The sequence below is a fragment of the Piliocolobus tephrosceles genome, chromosome 16 (genome assembly GCF_002776525.5).
Source record: "Piliocolobus tephrosceles isolate RC106 chromosome 16, ASM277652v3, whole genome shotgun sequence".
NCBI classification, from domain to species: Eukaryota; Metazoa; Chordata; class Mammalia; order Primates; family Cercopithecidae; genus Piliocolobus; species Piliocolobus tephrosceles.
Window position 1 is genome coordinate 69519002 of NC_045449.1, and position 22115 is coordinate 69541116.

The window sequence follows — 22115 nt, forward strand, 5'->3', positions numbered from 1 at the left end:
GAGATGGAGAAGACTAGGGTGAGGGGGGTGGTCCCAGGGTGGGAACCCCCAGGGTTGGGGCCCAGGCATCTGCATTCTTCAGCCTCCCAGTGGCCTGACCATAGGCAGGCTGTGCATAATACTCCTACTCTTGAGGCCTTCCAGAAACAGGCAAAGAGGCAGGGGAACAGAGGAGGAAGACCTGAGCTGGTTTTAGGAAGCTTCTTCAAGGGCAGGAGGGTCTTAAACTGAGAAGGGGAGCTCTGTCTACAAGGAGATGCAGATTTAACACTCACTTTGTCTAACCCTTTCCTCCTCCACACGCCTTCCTTTCCCACTCACGCACCTGACCCTTGCCTCTTTGAGAGAGATTTACTTTATTAATTAAAAAATAACTATGCTTTTTAAAATTTTTTTGACGGAGCCTCACTCTGTCGCCCAGGCTGGAGTGCAGTAGTGTGATCTCAGCTCACTGCAACCTCTGCTTCCTGGGCTCAAGCAATCCTCGTACCTCAGCCCTCAGAGTAGCTGGGACCACAGGTGTGCGTCACCATGCCTGGCTGATTTTTTTTTTTTTTGTATTTTTGGTAGAGATGGGGTTTCACCATGTTGCCCAGGCTGGCCTTGAACTCCTGAGCTCGTGATCCTCCCGCCTCGGACTTCCAAAGTGCTGGGATTACAGGCGTGAGCCATGGTGCCCAGTCAAAACTTCAAATCTGATTGTACTGTTTACTGATGTGAGACTATGCCCTGGCTTCCCATTATTCCTAGGAAAAGTCTAGAATCCTTACCAGGCTGTGCCTTGCAGGACCTGGCCTGCCACCTCAGGCCTCTCATCCTTCTGCCCTGCACTCCTGTCCCCTGCAGTGCACTGGCTAGTCTTGAGCCCACACCCATCCTTTCTGTCTTGTTAGCTCCTCCTTGTCCTTCAGGCCTCAGCAGTCCTTTCTTCAAGGAAGTGATCCCTAGAAATGGCCTTCCGCCAGCCCCAATAGGGCGCCTTCTCAAGGCCACTGTTCTTTTCTTTCTTTTTTTTTTTTTGGCGGTGTTGGGCGGGGGCACGTGGTAAAATATGCATAACATAAAATTCACCATTTTAAACTTTTTTTTTTTTTGAGACGGAGTCTCGCTCTGTTGCCAGGCTGGAGTGCAGTGGTGCAATCTCGGCTTACTGCAACCTCCGCCTCCCGGGTTCAAGCCATCCTCCTGCCTCAGCCTCCCAAGTAGCTGGGATTAGCCACCACGCCTGGCTAAGTTTTGTATTTTTAGTAGAGACGGGGTTTCACCATGTTGGCCACAGTGGTCTCAAACTCCTGACCTCAGGTGATCCACCTGCCTCAGCCTCCAAAAATGCTAGGATTATAGGTGTGAGCCACCATGCCTGGCCTGTTTTTTATATTAAAGCAATATTGGGCTGGCTTCTGTTTATTTTGTATATTAAAATAACATTGGGCTAAAAATACAAAATTAGCCGGGCGTGGTGGTGTGCAGATATAATCCCAGCTATTGAGTAAAATTCAAAATTTGAATGTCATTTAAAGATAAAGTACAGGCTAGGTGTGGGCGTGGTGGCTCATGCCTATAATCCCAGCACTTTGGGAAGGTGAAGTGGGAAGATTGCTTGCGCCCAGGAGTTGGAGACCAGCCGGGCCAACACAGCAAGACTCCATCACTGTTTGGTTCCATATACCCCTGAAGGTGTCAGGAGCATGTGAGGAGAACACAGTGGCTCTCCATCCCAAGTGAAGCCCACAAGGACCACCAGGGCTTCCTGCATTTCTTATGAATCCCCCAATCTGACTGTGTGGACGGGGAATGACCTCACCTTCTAGATTTCGTTTGTTTGTTTGAGATGGAGTCTCACTCTGTTGCCCAGGCTGGAGTGCAGTGGTACGATCTCAGCTCACTGCAACCTCCGCCTCCCTGGTTCAAGTGATTCTCCTGCCTCAGCCTTCTGAGTAGCTGGAATTACAGGCTTGCACCACCATGCCCAGCTAATTTTTGTATTTTTAGTAAAGATGAGCTTTCACTATGTTGGTAAGGCTGGCCTTGAACTCTTGACCTCATGATGTGCCCTCCTCGGCCTCCCAAAGTGCTGGCATTACAGGCATGAGCCACCACACCTGGCCACCTTCCAGATTTTGAATGTCGACATCAAATGGGCGTGGGGTGTCTGGGGTTGAACGGGACACAGACCCTGCTCAGTGCTCCAGTACTCCCCTGTTATCAACGTTTTGCTTACTCACAGTCTACTGCAATCCAGCAATGTTAAATGGAAGATTCCAGAAGCAAACAACTCATAAGTTTTAGATTGCATGCCATTCTGAGTAGTGTGATGAAATCTCGCACCATCTCACTTCATCCAGCCTGCCTGGGACAAGAATCATCCCTTTGTTTGGGGAATCCACACTGTAGGGACTGCCCGCCCATTGTTTACTTTTAGCCATCTTGGTTACCAGATGGAAAAACCTTAGTGCGTGTAGGATTCTGTACCGTCTGCAGCGTCAGGCACACACGGGGGGTCTGGGAACGCATCCTCCGAGATAAAGAAGGACTAGAGTACTTTCCTCCTGGGAGAGATGCAGTAGCTGCCAACCTCAGCCACGCCCAGTTCAGCCCCATCCTCCTGGCCAGGCCTCCGGGAGCCACAGTCCAGCCGCACCCGCTCTGCCTGGGAGGAGAGGGGGTGAAGGGAGGTACTTCTGTGAGTGTTCCTCGGGCCTCGGGAAGGGGAGGACAAGGAAGAGGAGAAGGGAGGAAAGAAGACTGGGGGTCTGTGTCCTCCTGGGGTGTGGGGAAGCCGTGGGAGCAGCCCAAGCCGCTTCCTCAGGCCGTTGGTTGGAACCCGAGCTCATTTTCCCACAGAAACAAAGTGTGAGTAGAGGTTGGCTCCCTGCCTGGCCCAGAGCAGCCAGGCCCAGCAACCAGCGCCAAAGCCTCGGAAACCCCTCACCCCGCACCATTGTCTGGGCCTGGTGGGTGCCTGGCGGGGGCTCTGGCGGGAGCTTCTGAGGCCACAGACCCTCGGGCAGCCGTGCCAAGGCTCTGGTGACCGTGGGAACTGGGACCTGGCTGAGGGCAGCGCATACACAGGCGGCAATGCTGGGAAGCAGGGTTGTGTGTGTGTGAGTGTGAGGTGTGTGTGTGTGTGTTTAGACTTTTTTTTTTTTTGTTTGGAGACAAAATCTTGCTCTGTCACTCAGGCTGGAGTGCAGGGGTGTGATCTCGGCTCACTGCAACCTCCGCCTCCCAGATTCAAGCGATTCTTTTGCCTCAGCCTGCCGAGTAGCTAGGACTATAGGCACGTGCCACCACTCCCGGCTAATTTTTGTATTTTTTAGTAGAGACGGGGTTTCCCTATGTTGGCCAGGCTGGTCTCGAACTCGTGATCTCAAGTGATCTGCCCACTTCAACCTCCCAAAGTGCTGGGATTACAGGCATGAGCTACCACGCCTGGCCTGTTTAGGCATTTCTAAGCACAAGACACACCTAGACTGGGCAGTATGGAGAGAGTGTTTTGGACTGGGTAACTGGGCAGTCCCCCAGTACCCCTGTGCCTCAGTTTCTTCCTCTGAAAATGGCAGTGGGAGGGGAAGGTTGAGACTAGGTCAGTGGTTTTCTCTTTTTTTTTTTCTTTTTAACAGTTTCTTTTTTCTTTTCTTTTTTTTTTTTTTGAGACGGAGTCTGTCTGTGTCACCCAGGCTGGAGTGCAGTGGCGCGATGTCGCCTCACTGCAAGCTCTGCCTCCCGGGTTCACGCTATTCTCCTGCCTCAGCCTCCCAAGTAGCTGGGACTACAGGTGCCCGCCACCATGTCTGGTTAATTTTTTATTTTTATTTTTATTTTTAGTAGAGAGGCGGTTTCACCACGTTGGCCAGGATGGTCTTGATCTTCTGATCTCATGATCTGCCCGCCTCGGCCTCCCAAAGTGCTGGGATTACAGGCGTGAGCCACCGCACCCAGCCCAGCTTCTTTTTTAAAAGCCATCTTGAATCAAATAGGCAAAAGCTTCTCTGATTAAGATGTTGGCAGGGATGCTGAGGGACCTGCCCCCAGCCTTTCCCCAGCCCACCCCGCTCAGTGCACCTCCTCCTAGGTCTTCTCAGAGCATCGTTGGGAGAGTCACTAGGCTGGAGCAACATGCATTCATACACAGACGATCATCCAGGCAGACACTCACGCATAGCACACACACACATGCAGATATACACACATGTATGCAGATATATGCACATATACGCATACACACAAAACACCTAGGCATGCAGACCACACACACACACACACACACACACACACACACACACACACACACTCGCAGTCCAGGGTGACAAAGGAAATGCAAGGTTGTAGCTAACATTCCAGTTTTCAGAGTCTGAAACTTGGGATCTGAAGAGCCAGCCCCTTGCTAGCTGTGCACCCAGGAGCCAGCCAATCCCTGGCTCTGAGCTGCAAAGCTACAATACAGGGATTTGGGATTAAAATGCTTGTTTCAGGCATGGTATAGATCCCTGTCTCTATATTTTAAAATTTATCAGGCCGGGCGCGGTGGCTCAAGCCTGTAATCCCAGCACTTTGGGAGGCCGAGACGGGTAGATCACGAGGTCAGGAGATCCAGACCATCCTGGCTAACATGGTGAAACCCCGTCTCTACCAAAAAATACAAAAAACTAGCCGGGCGAGGTGGCAGGCACCTGTAGTCCCAGCTACTCAGGAGGCTGAGGCAGGAGAATGGCGTAAACCCGGGAGGCGGAGCTTGCAGTGAGCTGAGATCCGGCCACTGCACTCCAGCCTGGGCGACAGAGAGAGACTCTGTCTCAAAAAAATAAAAATAAATAAAATAAAATTTATTTTATTTTATGTATTTATTTTTGAGACAGGGTCTCACCCTGTCATCCAGGCTGTAATACAGTGGCATGAACATGGCTCACTGCAGCTCCAACCTCCTGGGCTCAAGGGACCCTCCCACCTCAGCCTCCCAAGTGGCTGCAACCACAGACATGCACCACCATGCTGGCTCTTTTTTGTTTTTTGTTTTTGAGAGGGAGTCTGGCTCTGTCGCGCAGTCTGGAGTGCAGTGGTGCAATCTCGGTTCACTGCAACCTCCGCCTGCTGGGTTCAAGTAATTCTCTGCCTCAGCCTACTGAGTAGCTGGGATTACAGGCGCCTGCCACCACGTCCAGCTAATTTTTTTTTGTATTTTTAGTAGAGACATGGTTTCACCATGTTGGCCAGGCTGGTCTTGAGCCCCTGACCTCGTGATCCACCCGTCTCGGCCTCCCAAAGCGCTGGGATTACAGGTGTGAGCTATTGCACCTGGCCAATTTTTATTTTTATTTTTGTTTTTTGTAGAGATGGGGTCTCACCATGTCGGCCAGACTGATCTCAAACTCCTGGGTTCGAGTGATCCCTCCCACCTCAGCCTCCCAAAGTGCTGGGATTACAGGTGTGAGCCACCATGCCCAGCCTCAATTTTTTTTTATAAAGAGATGTTTGTTTCCCAAACTTCCACGCAAGACTCTGGAGCTGGAGGCCACTCTGCAGATGGCATCCTTGCTGATTGGCTGTGTCTGTGGCCACAGGCGTGACCAGTCTCACCTGAATTCCACCAAGAAAGCACCAGGCTTGTCTAGCTCACATTCCAGGACATACCAACGCTTCCTGCAGGGTCAGAGACCAGAAGGTTCCCTGGCAAGCGGAGCCTGTAGGGTAAGGAGTGCCAAGTAGGGGGACAAGATGAGACAGCAGGTGGCATGAGGGGTGGGAGGGGTCCTGTGCAAGGTAGGAGGCTTGTAGTAGGTGGTCCAAGGAGCATCCAAGGGGACAGTGGGGACGGCCTTCTCCGCCAGCCCTTTCACTGCCGGGTGAGCTGGGGACCCGTGGCTGCCAAGGGAACGGTGTTGAAAACACAAGGCACCAGAAGCAAGGAGGCCCCGCCCGGAAAAACAACATCCTGGCTGCTGGGGCCCAGGCAGGCTCTATGGGAGGGGCTATTTTTAGCTGCTGAGGCTGCTGGGGCTGGACTTGTATGGCCTTGCTGTGTGGCTGCATAACTCACCCATTATCCCGCCTGACCTTGAGATGGGCGTCTGTGTGAGAGGCCTCTCTGTCTGCCCTTGCCCTTGGCCACAGTCCCTCTCTGGGGTGTACCTGGGCCACACAGAACCCAGGGAGGAGTGAGCTGGCCTGGGCCTGGAAACATACTGGCCTGTACCCTCAGGGCATCCCAGGCCTGGTTCGGGGTCTAGGGCACCAGAGGGCACTGGGCCCTCCCAGAAGAGAGGCAGAGGCTCTCCTGGGGGACAGGTCACAGGTGTCCCCAGTATGGAGGACAAGAAGATTCCAGAGGGGGACGTACGTCCTTTTATTTTTTGAGATGGAGTCTTGCTGTGTCGCCCAGGCTGGAGTGCAGTGGTGTGATCGATCTCGGCTCACTATTACCTCTGCCTTCCGGGTTCAAGTGATTCTCCTGCCTCAGGCCCCTGAGTAGCTGGGATTACAGGTGCCCACCACCACGCCCGGCTAATTTTTGTATTTTTAGTAGAGACGAGGGGTTCGCCAAGTTGCCTAGGCTGGTCTCGAACTCCTGAGCTCAAGTGATCTGCCTGCCTTGGCCTCCCAAAGTGCTGAGATTACAGGCGTGAGTCACTGTGCCCAGCCAGGACATAAGTCCTCTTATTGTAGATGCTCTGGGCTCCAGCCACATCCTGGGCCGGCTCTGTGGGCTGAGGGCTATGTGTGAAGGAAGTTCCAGGTCTCAAAACTCTCTTGCCCACGCCCAGGGGTCCTGCCCTGTTCTTGGAGGGGTGATGCCTGCATTTAATGCTGGGCACAAACAGTACAAACAGCAAAGGCAGGTCCAGAACCAGGCTGCCACATGAAAGACAGAAATAGCTGGTGGGAGTCAGGCCATCCCAAGCAAACACTCAAGCAGCCAGGATGGCAGTGGGGCTGGAGAAGCCACCTCTGGCTGCCCCTGCTGGGAACAAGGGAGTGGGGGTGCCCCAAAGGGCAGGTACCCTGTTCCAGCCCCCTTCTCACAGGCCAAGGCTCTCTCTCAACAGGAATCCTGGGACCAGGGGCTCCGGCCCCTCCCCTGCCTGCCCACTCAACCAGCTTATGAATGAGAGCGGTTCTGGGAATCCTTGGGTGGAGAGGATGGAAAAGGAGTCATTCATTCAACAAGTGTTTATTGAGCACCTACTACATGCCAGACATTGTTCTAGAAACCTGGAAAAGGAGGGGTCAGGGTAGCTTGGAGCTGTCCCAGCTGTAGCTCTGTCTCTCAGAAGCGAGGTCTGCAGGGGAACAGGGTCTGGGGGGCCTCCTGCCTGGGGAGGGGGGGAAGGCTGAGTATATAAAAGGTGGAAGCCTCTAGAAATGAGAAGGCTGGGTGTGTGGGACTCATGCTGGTGCCTTCCCCAGAGGAAGGAGAGGGCCCAGAGGAGGCAGCTTCCTGGAGCAGAGACCGCAGCAGGAGCGCCCGTGCCCCACATCACCTCCTCTTCAGCACAGATATGCAGGACTTCTTGAGGGGCCCGATCTGCAGGTGAGCGTCCACACTCTCCAGGAAGAAGGCAGGCTTGAGCCTGTGGGTGAACAGCCCCGCAAAGTGACTGTCCAGGCGGCTCTGGAAGGGGTCAATGGGGGAGGCCGGGATGCCACCCCGGCGGGGCCGGGAGGCCTTCAGCCTCCGCAGGAGGCTCATCTTGCCGTCCCGCACAGCATAGAAGGCCAGGGCACGGTCGGCATATTCTAGGCAGACCCCGACCGTGGGTGAGAAGGGGTGTGGCAGGGGAGCCTCCAGCCCATGAAACCAGACGGAGAAGCTGCGTCCATTCCACTGCAGGCAGCAGGAGTGGGCATTGCGGCCTAGCCGGCCGCGGTCGTAGGGCTCTTGCGGGGAGAAGTCTTCGGCCATGACCCCCACGCTGACCCAGCCCTCGATAATCTCCACCTCCCAGTAGTAGGTGCCCCGGTCCAGGGCACCCTCGCCCAGCACCTGCTCACAATGGGTGAAGCGGGTAGGCGACTCAGGGTAGTTGATAGGACATAGCACCCTCTTGACACCTTTGGTTCCAAACAGCTGCAGGAACTTGTCTGCCGTGTCACTGTCCAAATCCACGATGTAGGCAACTGATCCCGCGGGCAGAAGAGGGGGCAGGGCTCAGGGCCAGGCTGAGAGGGCACGGCCCCTCCACAAGTGCCCACCCCCCAAAACACAGCCTCTCCCCTGCTTTCCAACCCAGCCTCGCCGGAGACCACCCCAGGAGCTGCCCTAGCTCTCCCCACAAACTAGGGAGAGGAATTCTAACCCTTGTGTGCCAGGGCCCTGCGGGGACCTGCGTCTGGGATCAGCCTAGCAGCCCTGGGAGGGCGCAGTGTGAGTGGACAGGGCACGGGCGCCCACTTACACTTGAGGAAATAGTCCCTGGGAGCTTCACTCTCCAAGACGTTCGTGCTGTCGGGGTCCTGGGGCTCAGCATCAGCTGTAGAAGAGGAGATGATGGTGAGAATGCCCCCAGACGGAGATGATGGTGAGAATGCCCCCAGACTGCCCCCCTCCGAACCTGTGACGACAATCCCTTCCCCCTTCACTTCCTCCCAGAGTCCAGAGCCACCAGGGAGCAAGCACCACCCAGACGTGGCACGCTGTGCTCACACGCATGCCCGTTGCCTGTGTTCTGCTCCTTGCCCCACGTGCCTCCCGGGCCACAGCCCCTCTGGAGCTGGAGGGTGAGCTAGGAGAAGCCCCCTCTACCCCAGGTCCAAGGGGCTGATGGATCCTCACAGGGTGGCAGCTCTAGTCACTGGCGGGATTTGGGCTCCTCCCTGTGCCAGGCACAATTTTCCTCCTCCACTTCTGGATGGGCACCAGGGCTGGGGGCCTGTGCGTGAGGCTGGGAGAGGGTGAGTCATCCGGGGAGTGGGGCGGTGCCCACCTTCCGAGTCCAGCTTCTGTGGCCCGTCCTCGTTGCCACCCGGCCCCCTCAGCTGCTCCCACTGGTTGGCGCAGGCCACGGCCAGCACGTCTCTCACTACGCGGACAGCTTGGGAAGATTTGGTGAAGCTGAGCTCCCTCGGGGGTCCAGGGCCAGGGCCACACCCCTCCTCCAGGGCCAGCCTTAGTGCCAGCAGCTCCTGTGCCAGACAAATGCCCATGAAAGCTCTGCTGGCCATGGCTCCTCCTTGCTGGGGGTGGAGGCAGCTCTGCCAGGAGGTCCTGCACCCACTGCCTCCTCCCTGCACCCCGACCTGTCCCAGCTTCTGTTCCTTCTGTGGCCCCCAGAGCGGCCCTCACCTGCAGGAAGCTGACTGAGTCGGCTTCAGGGACCTGGCTGAGATTCTGGCGGGCTCGGCTCAGGCGGCTGCGCTGTTCCTCCTGTCGCCGCAGGTCACCCTGGGAGCGGCCCAGCATAGCAGCTTCCCCCTCCTCGATGAAGGCCAGCACCTGGGTCTGGAAGCCCTGCAGGGCAGCCGCAGCCTCTGCAAACAGCCGGCTCACCCTCTCCCGCTCCGCCACGGCTGCACTCTGCACAGAATGACAGTAACGGGGGCAATGAGGGCAAACAACCGTCCTGGACTGTGGCTCCCTCCTTCCCTGACCCCGGCTTCCCACCAACCCTCTTGAGGCGACAGAGGGGCCAGCCTGAGCCTACCCTGCATCTGGGCCAGGTCAGGGGACACTTGTGCTCAGTGGGTATGCGCATGGCTTGTTTGGAGTGGATTGTGCCATGCTGAAAGCATACACTGCCAGGAGTATGCCCACTGCAGGGGAGGACAGGGATGGAGGCTGAGGAGAGGTGTCTGACCTTGATGAGGGCCACTGTGCGCCTGGACTGTGCAATGCCAGCACCCAGTTCGTCCATGCGGTCCTCCACGGCGCTCAGGACTTTCGGCTGCTCAGCCTGTGGACAACACCCTCCGTGAGTGTGACGTGTGGCAGAGGCCACAGCCCTGCCCTGGGGTCCCAGGCCTTGCCAGGGGAGAGAAGCGGGTGACCGGGGAGTGGTATCTGTGCGTTGGGTGGGACTGGAGTGGCCACTACGTCCCATAATATGCCAGAGGGGCCTGCAGCCCAGGCTGGTGCCTCTCCTGAACGCCTGGTGGGCCCGCAGGCTGACTGGGTGTCTGCCTCCCGTCTCTGACAGGAGGCCCAGTACAAGGCTTTCCGCTGGTCTCAGTGTTACTCAGATGAATCTGAGAACTTCCTTCGGCGGGGAAGCGGCACAGAGTAAGCGAGTTAGGTGCGGGGGTTGGGGGTGACTGAACAAGGAAGCATTAAGCTGTCCTGGGGATCACTGTTCCCAAAGAACCTGCATCCACAGTGCAGGCCTGAAAAAAGGGGATTCCGGGCAAATCCCCTAGGTCTTATGAGTCACTGCTCCAGGCAGGAGAGACGGAAAATCCCTTGGCCAGAGGCGCCAAGACAGGGCTGGAGGCCAAAGGAAACTGGGGGCGGGAGGTAGAGGCCGCGGCGCACATGCTCCCACCACGGGCCCCCGGAACAGCTGGACAGAGAATCTGTGCGCCCGGCCGCCCTCTGCCGCCCTCCTGCCGCCTGCCACACCCATCGAAAGCCGCAGGCTTAGTCCAGAGCAACTCTGAGCTGAGACCGGGTGAGCCCTTGGGCGGCAGCAGGAGCCACGCTACCGAAATCCCGCGGGCCTGACCCGGTTCCCTCCCGCCTGCACCCCCATAGACCCCGGCCCGGCTTCAGGTCCCCTGCCCGCTCTTCGCGTCCTTGTCCCGTTCTCTCACGTTCCTCCTTCTCCCTTCCCATTTCCATCCCGCGAGCAGATGACCTTGTCAAGGCTGGAGGGGACCGCAAAGATCCTCAGGTTAGAGGAGGAAATTAAGATCCAACCCGGGAAGGCTGGGGGGTCCTAGGTCCTCGGCTCGCTCGCGTGCGGTCAGTCACCAGCCCCGGCTCACCCGAGTGTGCCCCCGGAGCCCACCTCCTGAAGCGCGCGCTCCTGCTCCAGCGGCACCAGCTCGTGGCCGCGGTGCTCCTGGGCGGCGCAGGCCTCGCACAGACACAGGCGCTCCGCGCGGCAGTAGCGCTCGAGCGGCCGCAGGTGGCGCGGACACAGGCTCTCCTCTAGCCGGCGCAGCGGCGGCACCAGGCGGTGTCCGCGGAGCGCAGGGCTGCGCTCGTGCGGGCCCAGGTGCGCGGGGCAAAAGGAGGCGAGGCAGGAGAGGCAGGACAGCGCGGCAGGCAGGGCCGCGCCCTCGGGGCACGCGTCGCAGCGCACTGGCTCTTCGCCCGCGGACCACGGCTCGGGCGCGCAGGGGGCCGACGGCTCCGGGGCGCTGGGCGGCGCGCTGGGCACCGAGGGCTCCGGAGCCGGAGCAGGGGCCGGGCCCGGGCCGGGCCCGGGGCCCGAGCCCTGGCGGAGCTGCAGCAGCTCGGACAGCGTGTGGTTCTTGCGGAGCTGAAGGCCGTCGGGGAAGGGCTCCTGGCACAGCGGGCAGCGGGCCGCGCCTCCGGGTCCGCCGGCGCCACTCGCGCCACGATGCGGCCAGAGTGCGCCCAGGCAGGCGAGACAGAAGTTGTGGCCGCAGGGCAGCGTCACCGGCTCTCGGAGCGGCTCTAGGCAGATGGGGCAGCTGAAGGGACCACTGCTGTCCATGGCTCCGCGGCCGCCCAGGGCGCCGCCGATTCTGCTCCGGCCTGGGAGGGACCCGGGCCGTTCGCGCCGCGGCACCGCCCCCTGGGACCTAGGCCAGGACTCCGGCCCCCGCCCGCCCGCCCCCAGCTCGGCCCGCCCCGCAGCGCCGCCCGCCCGCCCGCTGGTCCGCGGACTCCCAGTCCCCGCCCAGACAACGCGGGGAGGCCTCTGGGCCCGCGCGACCCCCAGGGGAGTCCGCGTGGTCCCAAGGAAGGGCGCTGCTGAAAGGGTGCGAAACTGAGGGAGCGCGGGCGGAGAACGCGAGGGGTACAACGGAAGGAATGGGAAGGGCTCAACCTCCATCCCTCTGGTCCTTCTGGGCCTGGCCAGGGCTCCGCAGGGGCTGGGCGGGTCTAGCTGTGTCACGCCTGCACCTTTGCGCTCGACCCCTCCCCGGCACCCTTAGCAAAGTTCCCGAGCTGCTGACTGCAGAGAAAAATAACTGCTGATGTACATGTTTTTGCCCCTTAGCGACTCTTTCTTTCTTTTTTTTTTTTTTTTTGAGACAGGGTTCCGCACTTGTCGCCCAGGCTGGAGTGCAGTGGGGCGATCTCGGCTCACTGCAACCTCGACCTTCGGGATTCAAGTGATTCTCCCTCCTGCTTCAGCCTCCCAAGTAACTGGAATTACATGCGCTTGCCACCACACCCGGCTAATTTTTGTAATTTTTTGTAGAGATAGCGTTGTTGTCCAGGCTGGTCCAGGCTGGTCTTGAACTCGTGACCTCAGGTGATCTACCCGCCTCGGCCTCCCAAAGTGCTGGGATTACAGGCGTGAGCCACAGCGCCCAGCCCCTTTAGCGACTCTGTTTACACCCAGTGGGGAACTTGGGCTTTTCTAGATCTGAAATGGGAAGTTGACGTCATTCCCTGAGTCCCTTGCCTGAGGAATTTAGTTCTGGTCCCTGGACACTGGGGGCACCTGTGGTGGGGCTGGGGGTTCCCCAACTGGAAGTATTTAAAGCTCATCTAATTATGCACTTAAAGTGGTGCGTTTTATTGTATGAGTTATATCTCAATAATATTAAGTTAAAACACTACACCAGAATGACAACAGAATAAGTAAAGTAGCGCTGATTATAACCCAAAGTGTAAAATAAACATCTATGGGTCCATGCCGATATAAATAAATAATAAATTAACAAGCCAGGGAGAATAGACACATTTTGCATTGAAAATTCCAAATAATGTTATTTTATTTTTATTTTTTTAGATGGAATTTTGCTTTTGTCGCCCAGGCTGGAGTGCAGTGGCGCAATCTCAGCTCACTGCAACCTGTGCCTCCTGGTTTCAAGCCATTCTCCTTCCTCAGCCTCTCGAGTAGCTGGGATTATGCGCGCCCGCCACCACACTTGGCTAATTTTTGTATTTTTAGTAGAGACAGGGTTTCACCATGTTGGCCAAGCTGGTCTCCAACTGCTGACTTCGGCGATCCACCCACCTCAGCCTCCCAAAGTGCTAGGATTACAGGCGTGAGCCACCACTTCCGGGCCCAAATGATTTTTGTAGTGACTGTGAGGAGGAACTTAACTTCCCACTCCTGTGGGCTGTGCAGAGTGACTCTTCTAAAGGGAGCCAAAGCTTCGCAGCTGAGAAACCTTACACAGTAGCTCAGCCAGGTGATCAAGGTCAACATCAACAGTGATGTCAGGCTGGGTGCAGGGGCTCATGCCTGTAATTCCAGCACTTGGGGAGATTAAGGTGGGAGGATCACTTGAGTCCAGGAGTTCGAGACCAGCCTGGGCAACATAGGCAGACTGTCTCTACAAAAAAAAAAAAAAAAAAAATAGCTGAATGCAGTAGGCTGTAGTCCCAGCTACTTGGGAGGCTGAAGTGGTAGGATTACTTGACCCTGGGCAGGTCAAGACTACAGTGGGGCTGGGTATGGTGGCTCACGCCTGTAATCCCAGCACTTTGGGAGGCTGAGGTGGGCGGATCACCTAAGGTCAGGAGTTTGAGACCAAACTGGCAGTACAGTGGCACGACTTTGGCTCACTGCAACCTCCACCTCCCGGGTTCAAGTCATTCTCGTGCCTCAGCCTCCCAAGTATCTGGTATTACAGGCGCTCACCACCACACCCGGCTAATTTTTGTATTTTTAGCAGAGATGGGGTTTCACCATATTATACAGGCAAGGTAGCGGGCACCTGTAATCCCAGCTACTCAGGAGGCTGAGGCAGGAGAATCGCTTGAATCTAGGAGGTAGAGGTTGCAGTGAGAGTTCACGCCACTGCACTCCAACCTGGGTGACAGAGCATCTAAAAAAAAAAAAAAAAAAAAAAAAAATTAAATGCTACCTTGCCTGGCTAATATTTTTGTATTTTTAGTAGGGATGGGGTTTCACCATGTTGGCCAGGCTGGTCTCAAACTCCTGACCTCAAGTGATCTGCCCACCTCAGCCTCCCAAAGTGCTGGATTCCAGACATGAGCCACTGCACCCGGAGATACCTGTAATTTCGGTTAGTGACAAAGTCACTTATACCACTATGGTATATTCTCTCCATTTGGAATGGAAAGAAATGCTTTCAGTAAGGTGCTGCAGCGTGGCTTCCTTCTGCAGGATCTGAGGGAGACTGTCCTGGGCATCTGTCCCAGCTTCTGGTACTGCCTGGCAATTCTTGGCGTTCCTTGGCTCTTAGCTGTAAGATGCGCTCTAGTATCAGTTTCAGTTGTCATTTGCCTTTTCTGTGTCGGTGTTCATGTCCTCTTCTCTCTCTCTCTCTCTCTTTTTTTTTTTTGAGAGACTCTTGCTCTGTTGCTCACTCAAACTCCTGGGCTTAAGCAGTCTGCCTCACTCAGCCTCCCAAAGTGCTAGGATTACAGGCGTGAGCCACTGTGCCCGGTGCCAATTTCCTCTTCTTATAAGGACACCAGTCGTTGGATGAGGGCATATTCTACTCCAGTATGCCCTCATCTTAACTCGGTCACACCTACAAATACTCTATTTCCAAATAAGGCCACAGCCACAGGTCCTGGGGGTTAGGATCTGAATAAGTCTTTTTCAGGGAACATGATTCAACCTATAACAGCACGTAAGTAAGGAAAGGTTGGAGAGAGGCCCAGGCTCAAAAGTGCTAGAGGTCGTGCATGTCCCCCGGTGTTCCCGGCCTTCCTGGCCCTTCCCTAAACCTCAGCACACACTGCTGCGGCCATCCCAAACCCTTGTCCACCTCTCCCATCAGGTCTGCATTCCCACCTCTGTTTCCCCAGCTCTCTAGGCTTGGGGGATGGGAAAATACTCTCAGGTCCCCAGGCTAGAAATGTTCAGAAGGAACTTAATGAGTTCAGAGCTAAAGAGGAGAAAACACAAGGAAAAGAGCACATATGTGCCAGGTGCCGTGGCTCCCGCCTGGAATCCCAGGACTTTGGGAGGCCGAGGTGGGCGATCACTTGAGGTCACGAGTTCCAGACCAGCCTGGTCAACATGGCAAAGCCCCGTCTCTACTAAAAATACAAAAAAAATTAGCCGGGCGTGGTGGTGTGTGCACCTGTATTCCCAGCTACTCGGGAGGCTGAGGCAGGAGAATTGCTTGAACCCGGGAGGCAGAGGTTGTGCCACTGCACTCCAGTCTGGGCGACAGAGTGAGACTCCATCTCAAAAAAAAAGAAAAGAGGCCGGGCGTGGCGGCTCAAGCCTGTAATCCCAGCACTTTGGGAGGCCGAGGCGGGCGGATCACGAGGTCAGGAGATCGAGACCATCCTGGTGAACACGGTGAAACCCCGTCTCTACTAAAAAAAATACAAAAAACTAGCCGGGCGAGGTGGCGGGCGCCTGTAGTCCCAGCTACTCGGGAGGCTGAGGCAGGAGAATGGCGTAAACCCGGTAGGCGGAGCTTGCAGTGAGCTGAGATCCGGCCACTGCACTCCAGCCTGGGCGACAGAGCGAGACTCTGTCTCAAAAAAAAAAAAAAAAAAAAAGAAGAAAGAAAAGAAAGAAAGAAAGAAGGAGGGACCCGGTCTCTTGAGGAGGGAGCTGGCTCTCCAGGCGTTCAGTAACCCCTGTCTTAAGTGTGTCTCGGCTGCTATCCCTGAACACCAGAGACTGGGTGGCTTACACACAACAGACACTCCTCACAGTTCTGGAGGCTGGAGGTCTGCGATCACGGTGACAGCACAGTCAGGGTTCCGGTGAGAGCCACTTCCTGGGTTGTAGATGGCTGCCTTCCCACTGTGTCCTCACGTGGCCAAGAGACAGCCAGAGAGCCTCCGGGGCCCCTCGGACAAGGGCGCTCATCCCATGAATGAGGCTTCACCCACCTGAAGACCCCACCTCCTAGGACCATCACCTTAGGGATGAGGATCTCAACACATCACTTCTGAGGGTACACACACATTCAGACTGTTGCAACTCCAAGTGCCAAAAGAGCAGTGCAGTCTGCTCCCGGGGACTCCATGGGAAAGGCTGGGGGAACTGTGGAAGTGGCATTTGAGCTGGGCTTTCACAGACTGCTAGGACTCAGGCAGGCAGAGACTGGGGTGGGAAAAGACCTTCCAGGCAGAGGGAGTAGCAGAGGGAGCCGGCCTGGGTGTGCCTGATTTGGCAGGACGGTGGGTAATGAGTTCCATACGTTGGTTTCTCAAGAGCACTTGATCAGGACTGTCACTTGTCTGCCAAGCCCCGGGAGCGGCTGGGAGGCCCAGGCTGCCTGGGTTTGGTGAGGCCATAAACCTGCTTGGTTCTGGAAGGAGAGGGTGCCTTTCCGGGTGGGTCCCAGCCAACCCTCTGCTCCCCACCCACACCCTGCTATCCTCCCTGCTTGAAAAGATCTGCTCCCCAGGAGGAAAGCACAGAGATGTGGCTTGTCAGTGTGGTGGCAGCTAGATATTTCTTTTCTTTTCTGTTTTTTTTTTTGAGACGGAGTCTCGCTCTGTCACCCAGGCTGGAGTGCTGTGGCCGGATCTCAGCTCACTGCAAGCTCCGCCTCCCGGGTTCACGCCATTCTCCTGCCTCAGCCTCCCGGGTAGCTGGGACTACAGGCGCCGCCACGTCACCCGGCTAGTTTTTTGTAGTTTTTAGTAGAGACGGGGTTTCACCTTGTTAGCCAGGATGGTCTCGATCTCCTGACCTCGTGATCCGCCCGTCTCGGCCTCCCAAAGTGCTGGGATTACAGGCTTGAGCCACCGCGCCCGGCCTTCTGTTTTTTTTTTGAAATGGTGTCTCACTCTGTTGCCCAGGCTGGAGTGCAGTGGCACAATCTCAGCTCACTGCAATCTCCACCTCCCGGGTTCAAGCGATTCTCCTGCCTCAGCCTCCCAAGTAGTTGGGATTACAGACATGCATCACCACGCCCGGCTAAATTTTGCATTTTTTAGTAGCAATGGGGTTTCACCATGTTGGTCAGGCTGGTCTCAAACCCCTGACCTCAGGTGATCTGCCTGCCTCGGCCTCTCAAAGTGCTGGAATTACAGATGTGAGCCACCGTGCCCAGCCTGACATCTTTCTATTTCATTTCCATTTCCAAAGTTTTAAAGTTGTTTGCCCAATGTATTAGTTCCCTTAGAAATGAATTGTCTAAGAGCCAAGGGCAAGGGTAACTGGCACCATGTGAGCTCAGCATGTTCACACCTGCCCTCATTCTATCCGTCCAGGGACCCTATCCTAAAGGATGGCAACAAGAATTCCGACAGGTACCATGGCTTGCCAGAGGTCACATAACTCGTCCTGCAGAGGAAGCAGAATTTAAGCTCAAGAGGTTGCAGCTTGAATAATTATAAATCTCACATATGACTATCTGACCGTAGTACTGCTTGAGAAAAAAAGGAAAAAAATCAAACAAAAACAAGTGGCTGGGTGTGGTGGCTCACGCCTATAATCCCAATCCTTTGGGAGCCAAGGCACGAGGACCCGAGCTCAGGAGTTGGAGACCAGCCTGGGCAAACATATCCTGTCTCTGGGGAAAAAAAGCAAAAAGCAATCTGGTGATGAGAGTAATTAAAAAGCTATTTCTAGCTTTACTTGTGTCTCTGAAAATTATTGAAAGGGGATCGAAACACCATGTCCCTAAGAGCACTTCCTTTTCTTTATGCTTTTTTTTTTTTTTTTTTTTTTTTTTAAGACAGAGTCTCACTCTTTCTCCCAGGCTGGAGTGCACTGGCTTGATCTCGGCTCACTGCAAGCTCTGCCTCCCTGGTTCACGCCCGTCTCCTCCCTCAGCTTCCCAAGTAACTGGGACTACAGGCGCCCGCCACCACGCCCGGCTAATTTTTTGTATTTTTAGTAGAGAGGGGGTTTCACCGTGTTAGCCAGGATGGTCTCGATCTCCTGACCTTGTGATCCACCTACCTCAGCCTCCCAAAGTGCTGGGATTACAGACGTGAGCCACCGCGCCCGGCTTTTTATATATTTTTAAACAGTTGGTTTGTGTGAATGTCAAATGAATATATTTATATTACTTAAAAAGTAAACAGGGCAGGTGCAGTGGCTCATCTGAGACTGGGAATTTGAGACCAGCCTGGCCAACATGGCAAAACTCTATGTCTACTAAAAATACAAAAATTAGCTGGGCGTGGTAGTGCATGTCTGTAGTCCCAGCTACTCAGGATGCTGAGGCAGAAGAATTGCTTGAACCCAGGAGGCAGAGGTTGCAGTGAGCCGAGATTGGGCCACTGCACTCCAGCCTGGGTGACAGAGTCAGACTCCATCTCAAAAAATAATAAATAGGCCAGGCACAGTGGCTTATGCCTGTAATCCCAGCACTTTGGGAGGCTGAGGCGGGCAGATCACGAGGTCAGGAGATCAAGACCATCCTGGCTAACATGGTGAAACCCCATCTCTACTAAAAATACAAAAAATTAGCCGGGTGTGGTAGCGGGCACCTGTAGTCCCAGCTACTCGGAGGCTGAGGCAGGAGAATGGCGTGAACCTGGGAGCTGCAGCTGGCAGTAAGCCGAGATCACTGCACTCTAGTCTGGACAACAGAGCGAGACTCCGTTTGAAAAAAAAAAAAAAAAAAAAAGGCCGGGCGCGGTGGCTCAAGCCTGTAATCCCGGCACTTTGGGAGGCCGAGGCGGGCGGATCACGAGGTCAGGAGATCGAGACCATCCTAGCTAACATGGTGAAACCCCGTCTCTACTTAAAAAATACAAAAAACTAGCCGGGCGAGGTGGCGGGCACCTGTAGTCCCAGCTACTCGGGAAGCTGAGGCAGGAGAATGGCGTAAACCCGGGAGGCGGAGCTTGCAGTGAGCTGAGATCCGGCCACTGCACTCCAGCCTGGGCGACAGAGCGAGACGCCGTCTCAAAAAAATAAATAAATAAATAAATAAAATAAAATAGAATAATAATAAAAAAAACCCACACCGTTTTCCTTTATAAATTGCCCAGTCTCAGGTACATCTTTATTAGCAGCACGAAAACAGACTAATACACCTGTCTGGCCTCCCAATGAACTCCTCCAATCCTGCTGGATGTGTCTTTCACAATCTCTCCTGCCCTTGTTCTGTCTCTGGGTGACCATCCACCTGACTGTGCATAACTGAAGCCCAGAATGTGTAAGGGGGTCTGGTGGGTGGGCCAGACACGCTGGAAACACCCACAAGCTAATCAAACGTGTCCCCTTTCCAAATGTCACACCCCAACTCTGTGCTGCCTTTTCGCTCGATACCAGTGTGCATTTTCCTGGAGAGGATATGGAGAGTTCTCTCAGAATAAGTTAGGCTGGCTGAGCATGGATCGCTTGAAGCCAGGAGTTCAGGACCAGCCCGGGCAACACAGTGAGAACCGTTCTCCACAAAAAAATTAAAAAATTAGCTGGGCAAAGTGGTATGCGACTGTAGTTCCAGCTACTCAGGAGGCTGAGGCAGGAGGAGGATCACTTGAGCCCAGGAGGCAGAGGTTGTATCCCGCCCTTGCACTGCAGCCTGGGTGACAGAGTGAGGCCCCATCTCTTTAAAAAAAAAAAAAAAAGAAAGAAAGAAAAAAGAAAAAAAAAAAGCAATGGCTCACGCCTGCAATCCCAGGCGTGGATCCCTTTGGGAGGCTCAGGCGGGCAGATGACATGAGGTCAGGAGTTTGAGACCAGCCTGGCCAAACTGGTGAAACCATGACTCCACTAAAAATACAAAAACTAGCTGGGTGTGGTGGTGGGCGCCTATAATTCAAGCTACTTGGGAGGCTGAGGCAGGAGAGTTACTTGAATGTGGAAGGCAGAGGTTGCACTGAGCTGAGATCGCTCCACTGCACTCCAGCCTGGGCGACAGAGTGCAACTCTGTCTCAAAAACAAAACAAAAAACAAATTAGCTGGGCATTACAGGTGGGTGCCTGTAGTCCTAGCTATTCTGGAGGCTGAGGCAGGAGAATCACTTAAACCCGGGAGGCAGAGGTTGCAGTGAGCCAAGACTGTACCACTGCACTCTAGCCTGGGTGACAGAGTAAGGCTCTGTCTCAAAAAAAAAAAAAAAAAAGAAAAAAGAAAAAAAGAAAGAAAACAAAAAAGAAATAAAGAGTGGGAGTCTCTGAGCCTACGTTGGCTCGGGAGGCTGTCCATTAGAAAAAAAAGGTGGGGTTGGACATGGTGACTCACGCCTGTAATCCCAGCACTTTGGGAGGCCGAGGCAGGAGGATCACGAGGTCCAGAGTTTGAGACCAGCCTGACCAACATGGTGAAACCCCAACTTTACTAAAAATACAAAAATTAGTTGGGCGTGGTGGCGTGCACCTATAATCCCAGCTACTCAGGAGGCTGAGGCAAGAAGATCGCTTAAACCTGGGAGGTGGAGGTTGCGGTGAGCTGAGATCGCACCACTGCACTCCAGCCCGGTGGACAGAGCGAGACTCCCTCTCAAAAAAAAAGAAAGAAAGAAAAAGGGGTTAATATTTACAATATAGAACACGCCCACAGAATATAGAAAGAACCACCACCCAATAGGAAGATGAATTTCATACAATAAATGACCCCAAACACCTCCCACCTCAGAAGCAGACAGGGGGCCACTCTTTCCTCTCTCTGCCCCCTCAGAGAGCGACTCAGCCCTCTGGAAGCTTCTGCTGCAGCCTTGGATTAGGAGGGAGTATGAGGTGGGGACAGCAATGATGGCTATCTGGCCAGGCCGATACATCCTGCCTGGCTGGGCTTTCAGCTCCCACTGTTGCCCCTAGCTGGCCAGCAAGGTCCTGCCTGCCTCCTGGCTGTGGGGCTGCACGTGTCAGGTTCCCTTCCCATGTCTGGGGGGCTCCCATCTGAGGATCTTGCTGGAAAGTCCTTACCTGGGCTGTGCCAATCCAAGTCCCTGCCCTGCTCTTGAATAAACAGCCACAGGCTGGAGCAGGGACACAAGATGGAGGCTGCAATGGTGGCAGTGATTGGGATGGGGTTGTCGTGGGAGGTTTTTTTTTTTTTTTACAAATATAAAAACATTATATATATTGGGGTATGTATATTACATGTATTATCCTCTAAAAGTTTTTTATTGTGAAATATTTGTCCATGAGTACATATAACACAGATGTCCAGTTTTTAAACTTACAAAAGCAGACACCCCTCCCTTTTTTTTTGTTTTTCAGATGGAGTCTCGCTCTGTCACCTAGGCTGTAGTGCAGTGGTGCAATCTCGGCTCACTGCAACCTCACCTCCCGGGTTCAAGCGATTCTCCTGCCTCAGCCTCCCCAGGAGGGATTACAGGCGCACGCCACCACGCCCAGCTAATTTTTGTTATTTTTAGTAGAGACGGGGTTTTGCCATGTTGGCCAGGCTGAACTCGAACTCCTAACCTTGTGATCCGCCCGCCTCGGCCTCCCAAAGTGCTGGGATTACAAGCGTGAGCTACCGCGCCTGGCCAAAAGCAGACACCCTTGGAACCACCTCCCAGAACAAGAAGTAGAACATTTCAAGTAAAACAAATTACATCTACCCTATGACCCAGCAACCCCACTTCCAGAAGTAGAAGCAAAATCATGCCCAGGGCTCTTCGTGGCAGCATGTTCTGCAACGGCAAACACCACACTAAACCAGGAGGAGCTAGCCTGTGCCGGCACCTGCACACACGGCTGCCCCAAAGTCCCACACCCGGCGGGGGATGCTGGAGATGGAGGTCCTGCTGGTGTCACGTGCTGCTTGGTGACAGGGTTGAGGGGCCTTAGTCGGCCGGACTCAAGGTGGCCTCACTGTGGCCTTTTGTATAAAAAAATCTTCAAGTGCTCATTGTTCCCTGAGTGACTCACTTGAGGTAATAGCCTATATACATGACCATAAATGCGGCCAAGCATCCTGCTCAGAAATATTCATCATAAGCCAGGCATGGTGGTGCACACCTGTAATCCCAGCTCCTCAGGAGGCTGAGGTAGGAGAATCCCATGAGCCCATGATGGCACCCCTGCACACCAGCCTGGGTGACAGAAGGAGACCCTGTCTCAAAAAAAAAACACATTGATGTTTGTATAGCTAAAAAGAAAGAAAATTAAATGTCCAATAATAGATAAACTTGATAGCCATTAGAATGACTACAGCAATCAGTGAAAATTTTCTTT

The 22115-nt window shown here is 54.7% G+C and overlaps 1 protein-coding gene across 1 annotated transcript; it reads right to left on the reverse strand.

Moving 5' to 3' along the window:
- Nucleotides 1-7149: 7149 nt before the first annotated feature.
- On the reverse strand, nt 7150-11959 carry TRIM47 (tripartite motif containing 47). The gene is made up of 6 exons (XM_023211787.2): nt 10938-11959; nt 9792-9887; nt 9281-9511; nt 8922-9120; nt 8394-8468; nt 7150-8115 (listed from the first exon to the last, which is right to left on the reverse strand). Exons 1-6 carry the CDS (start codon nt 11952-11954, stop codon nt 7475-7477), a joined length of 2259 nt encoding a protein of 752 aa, XP_023067555.1. The 5' UTR covers nt 11955-11959; the 3' UTR covers nt 7150-7474.
- Between the last annotated feature and the right edge of the window lie 10156 nt (nt 11960-22115).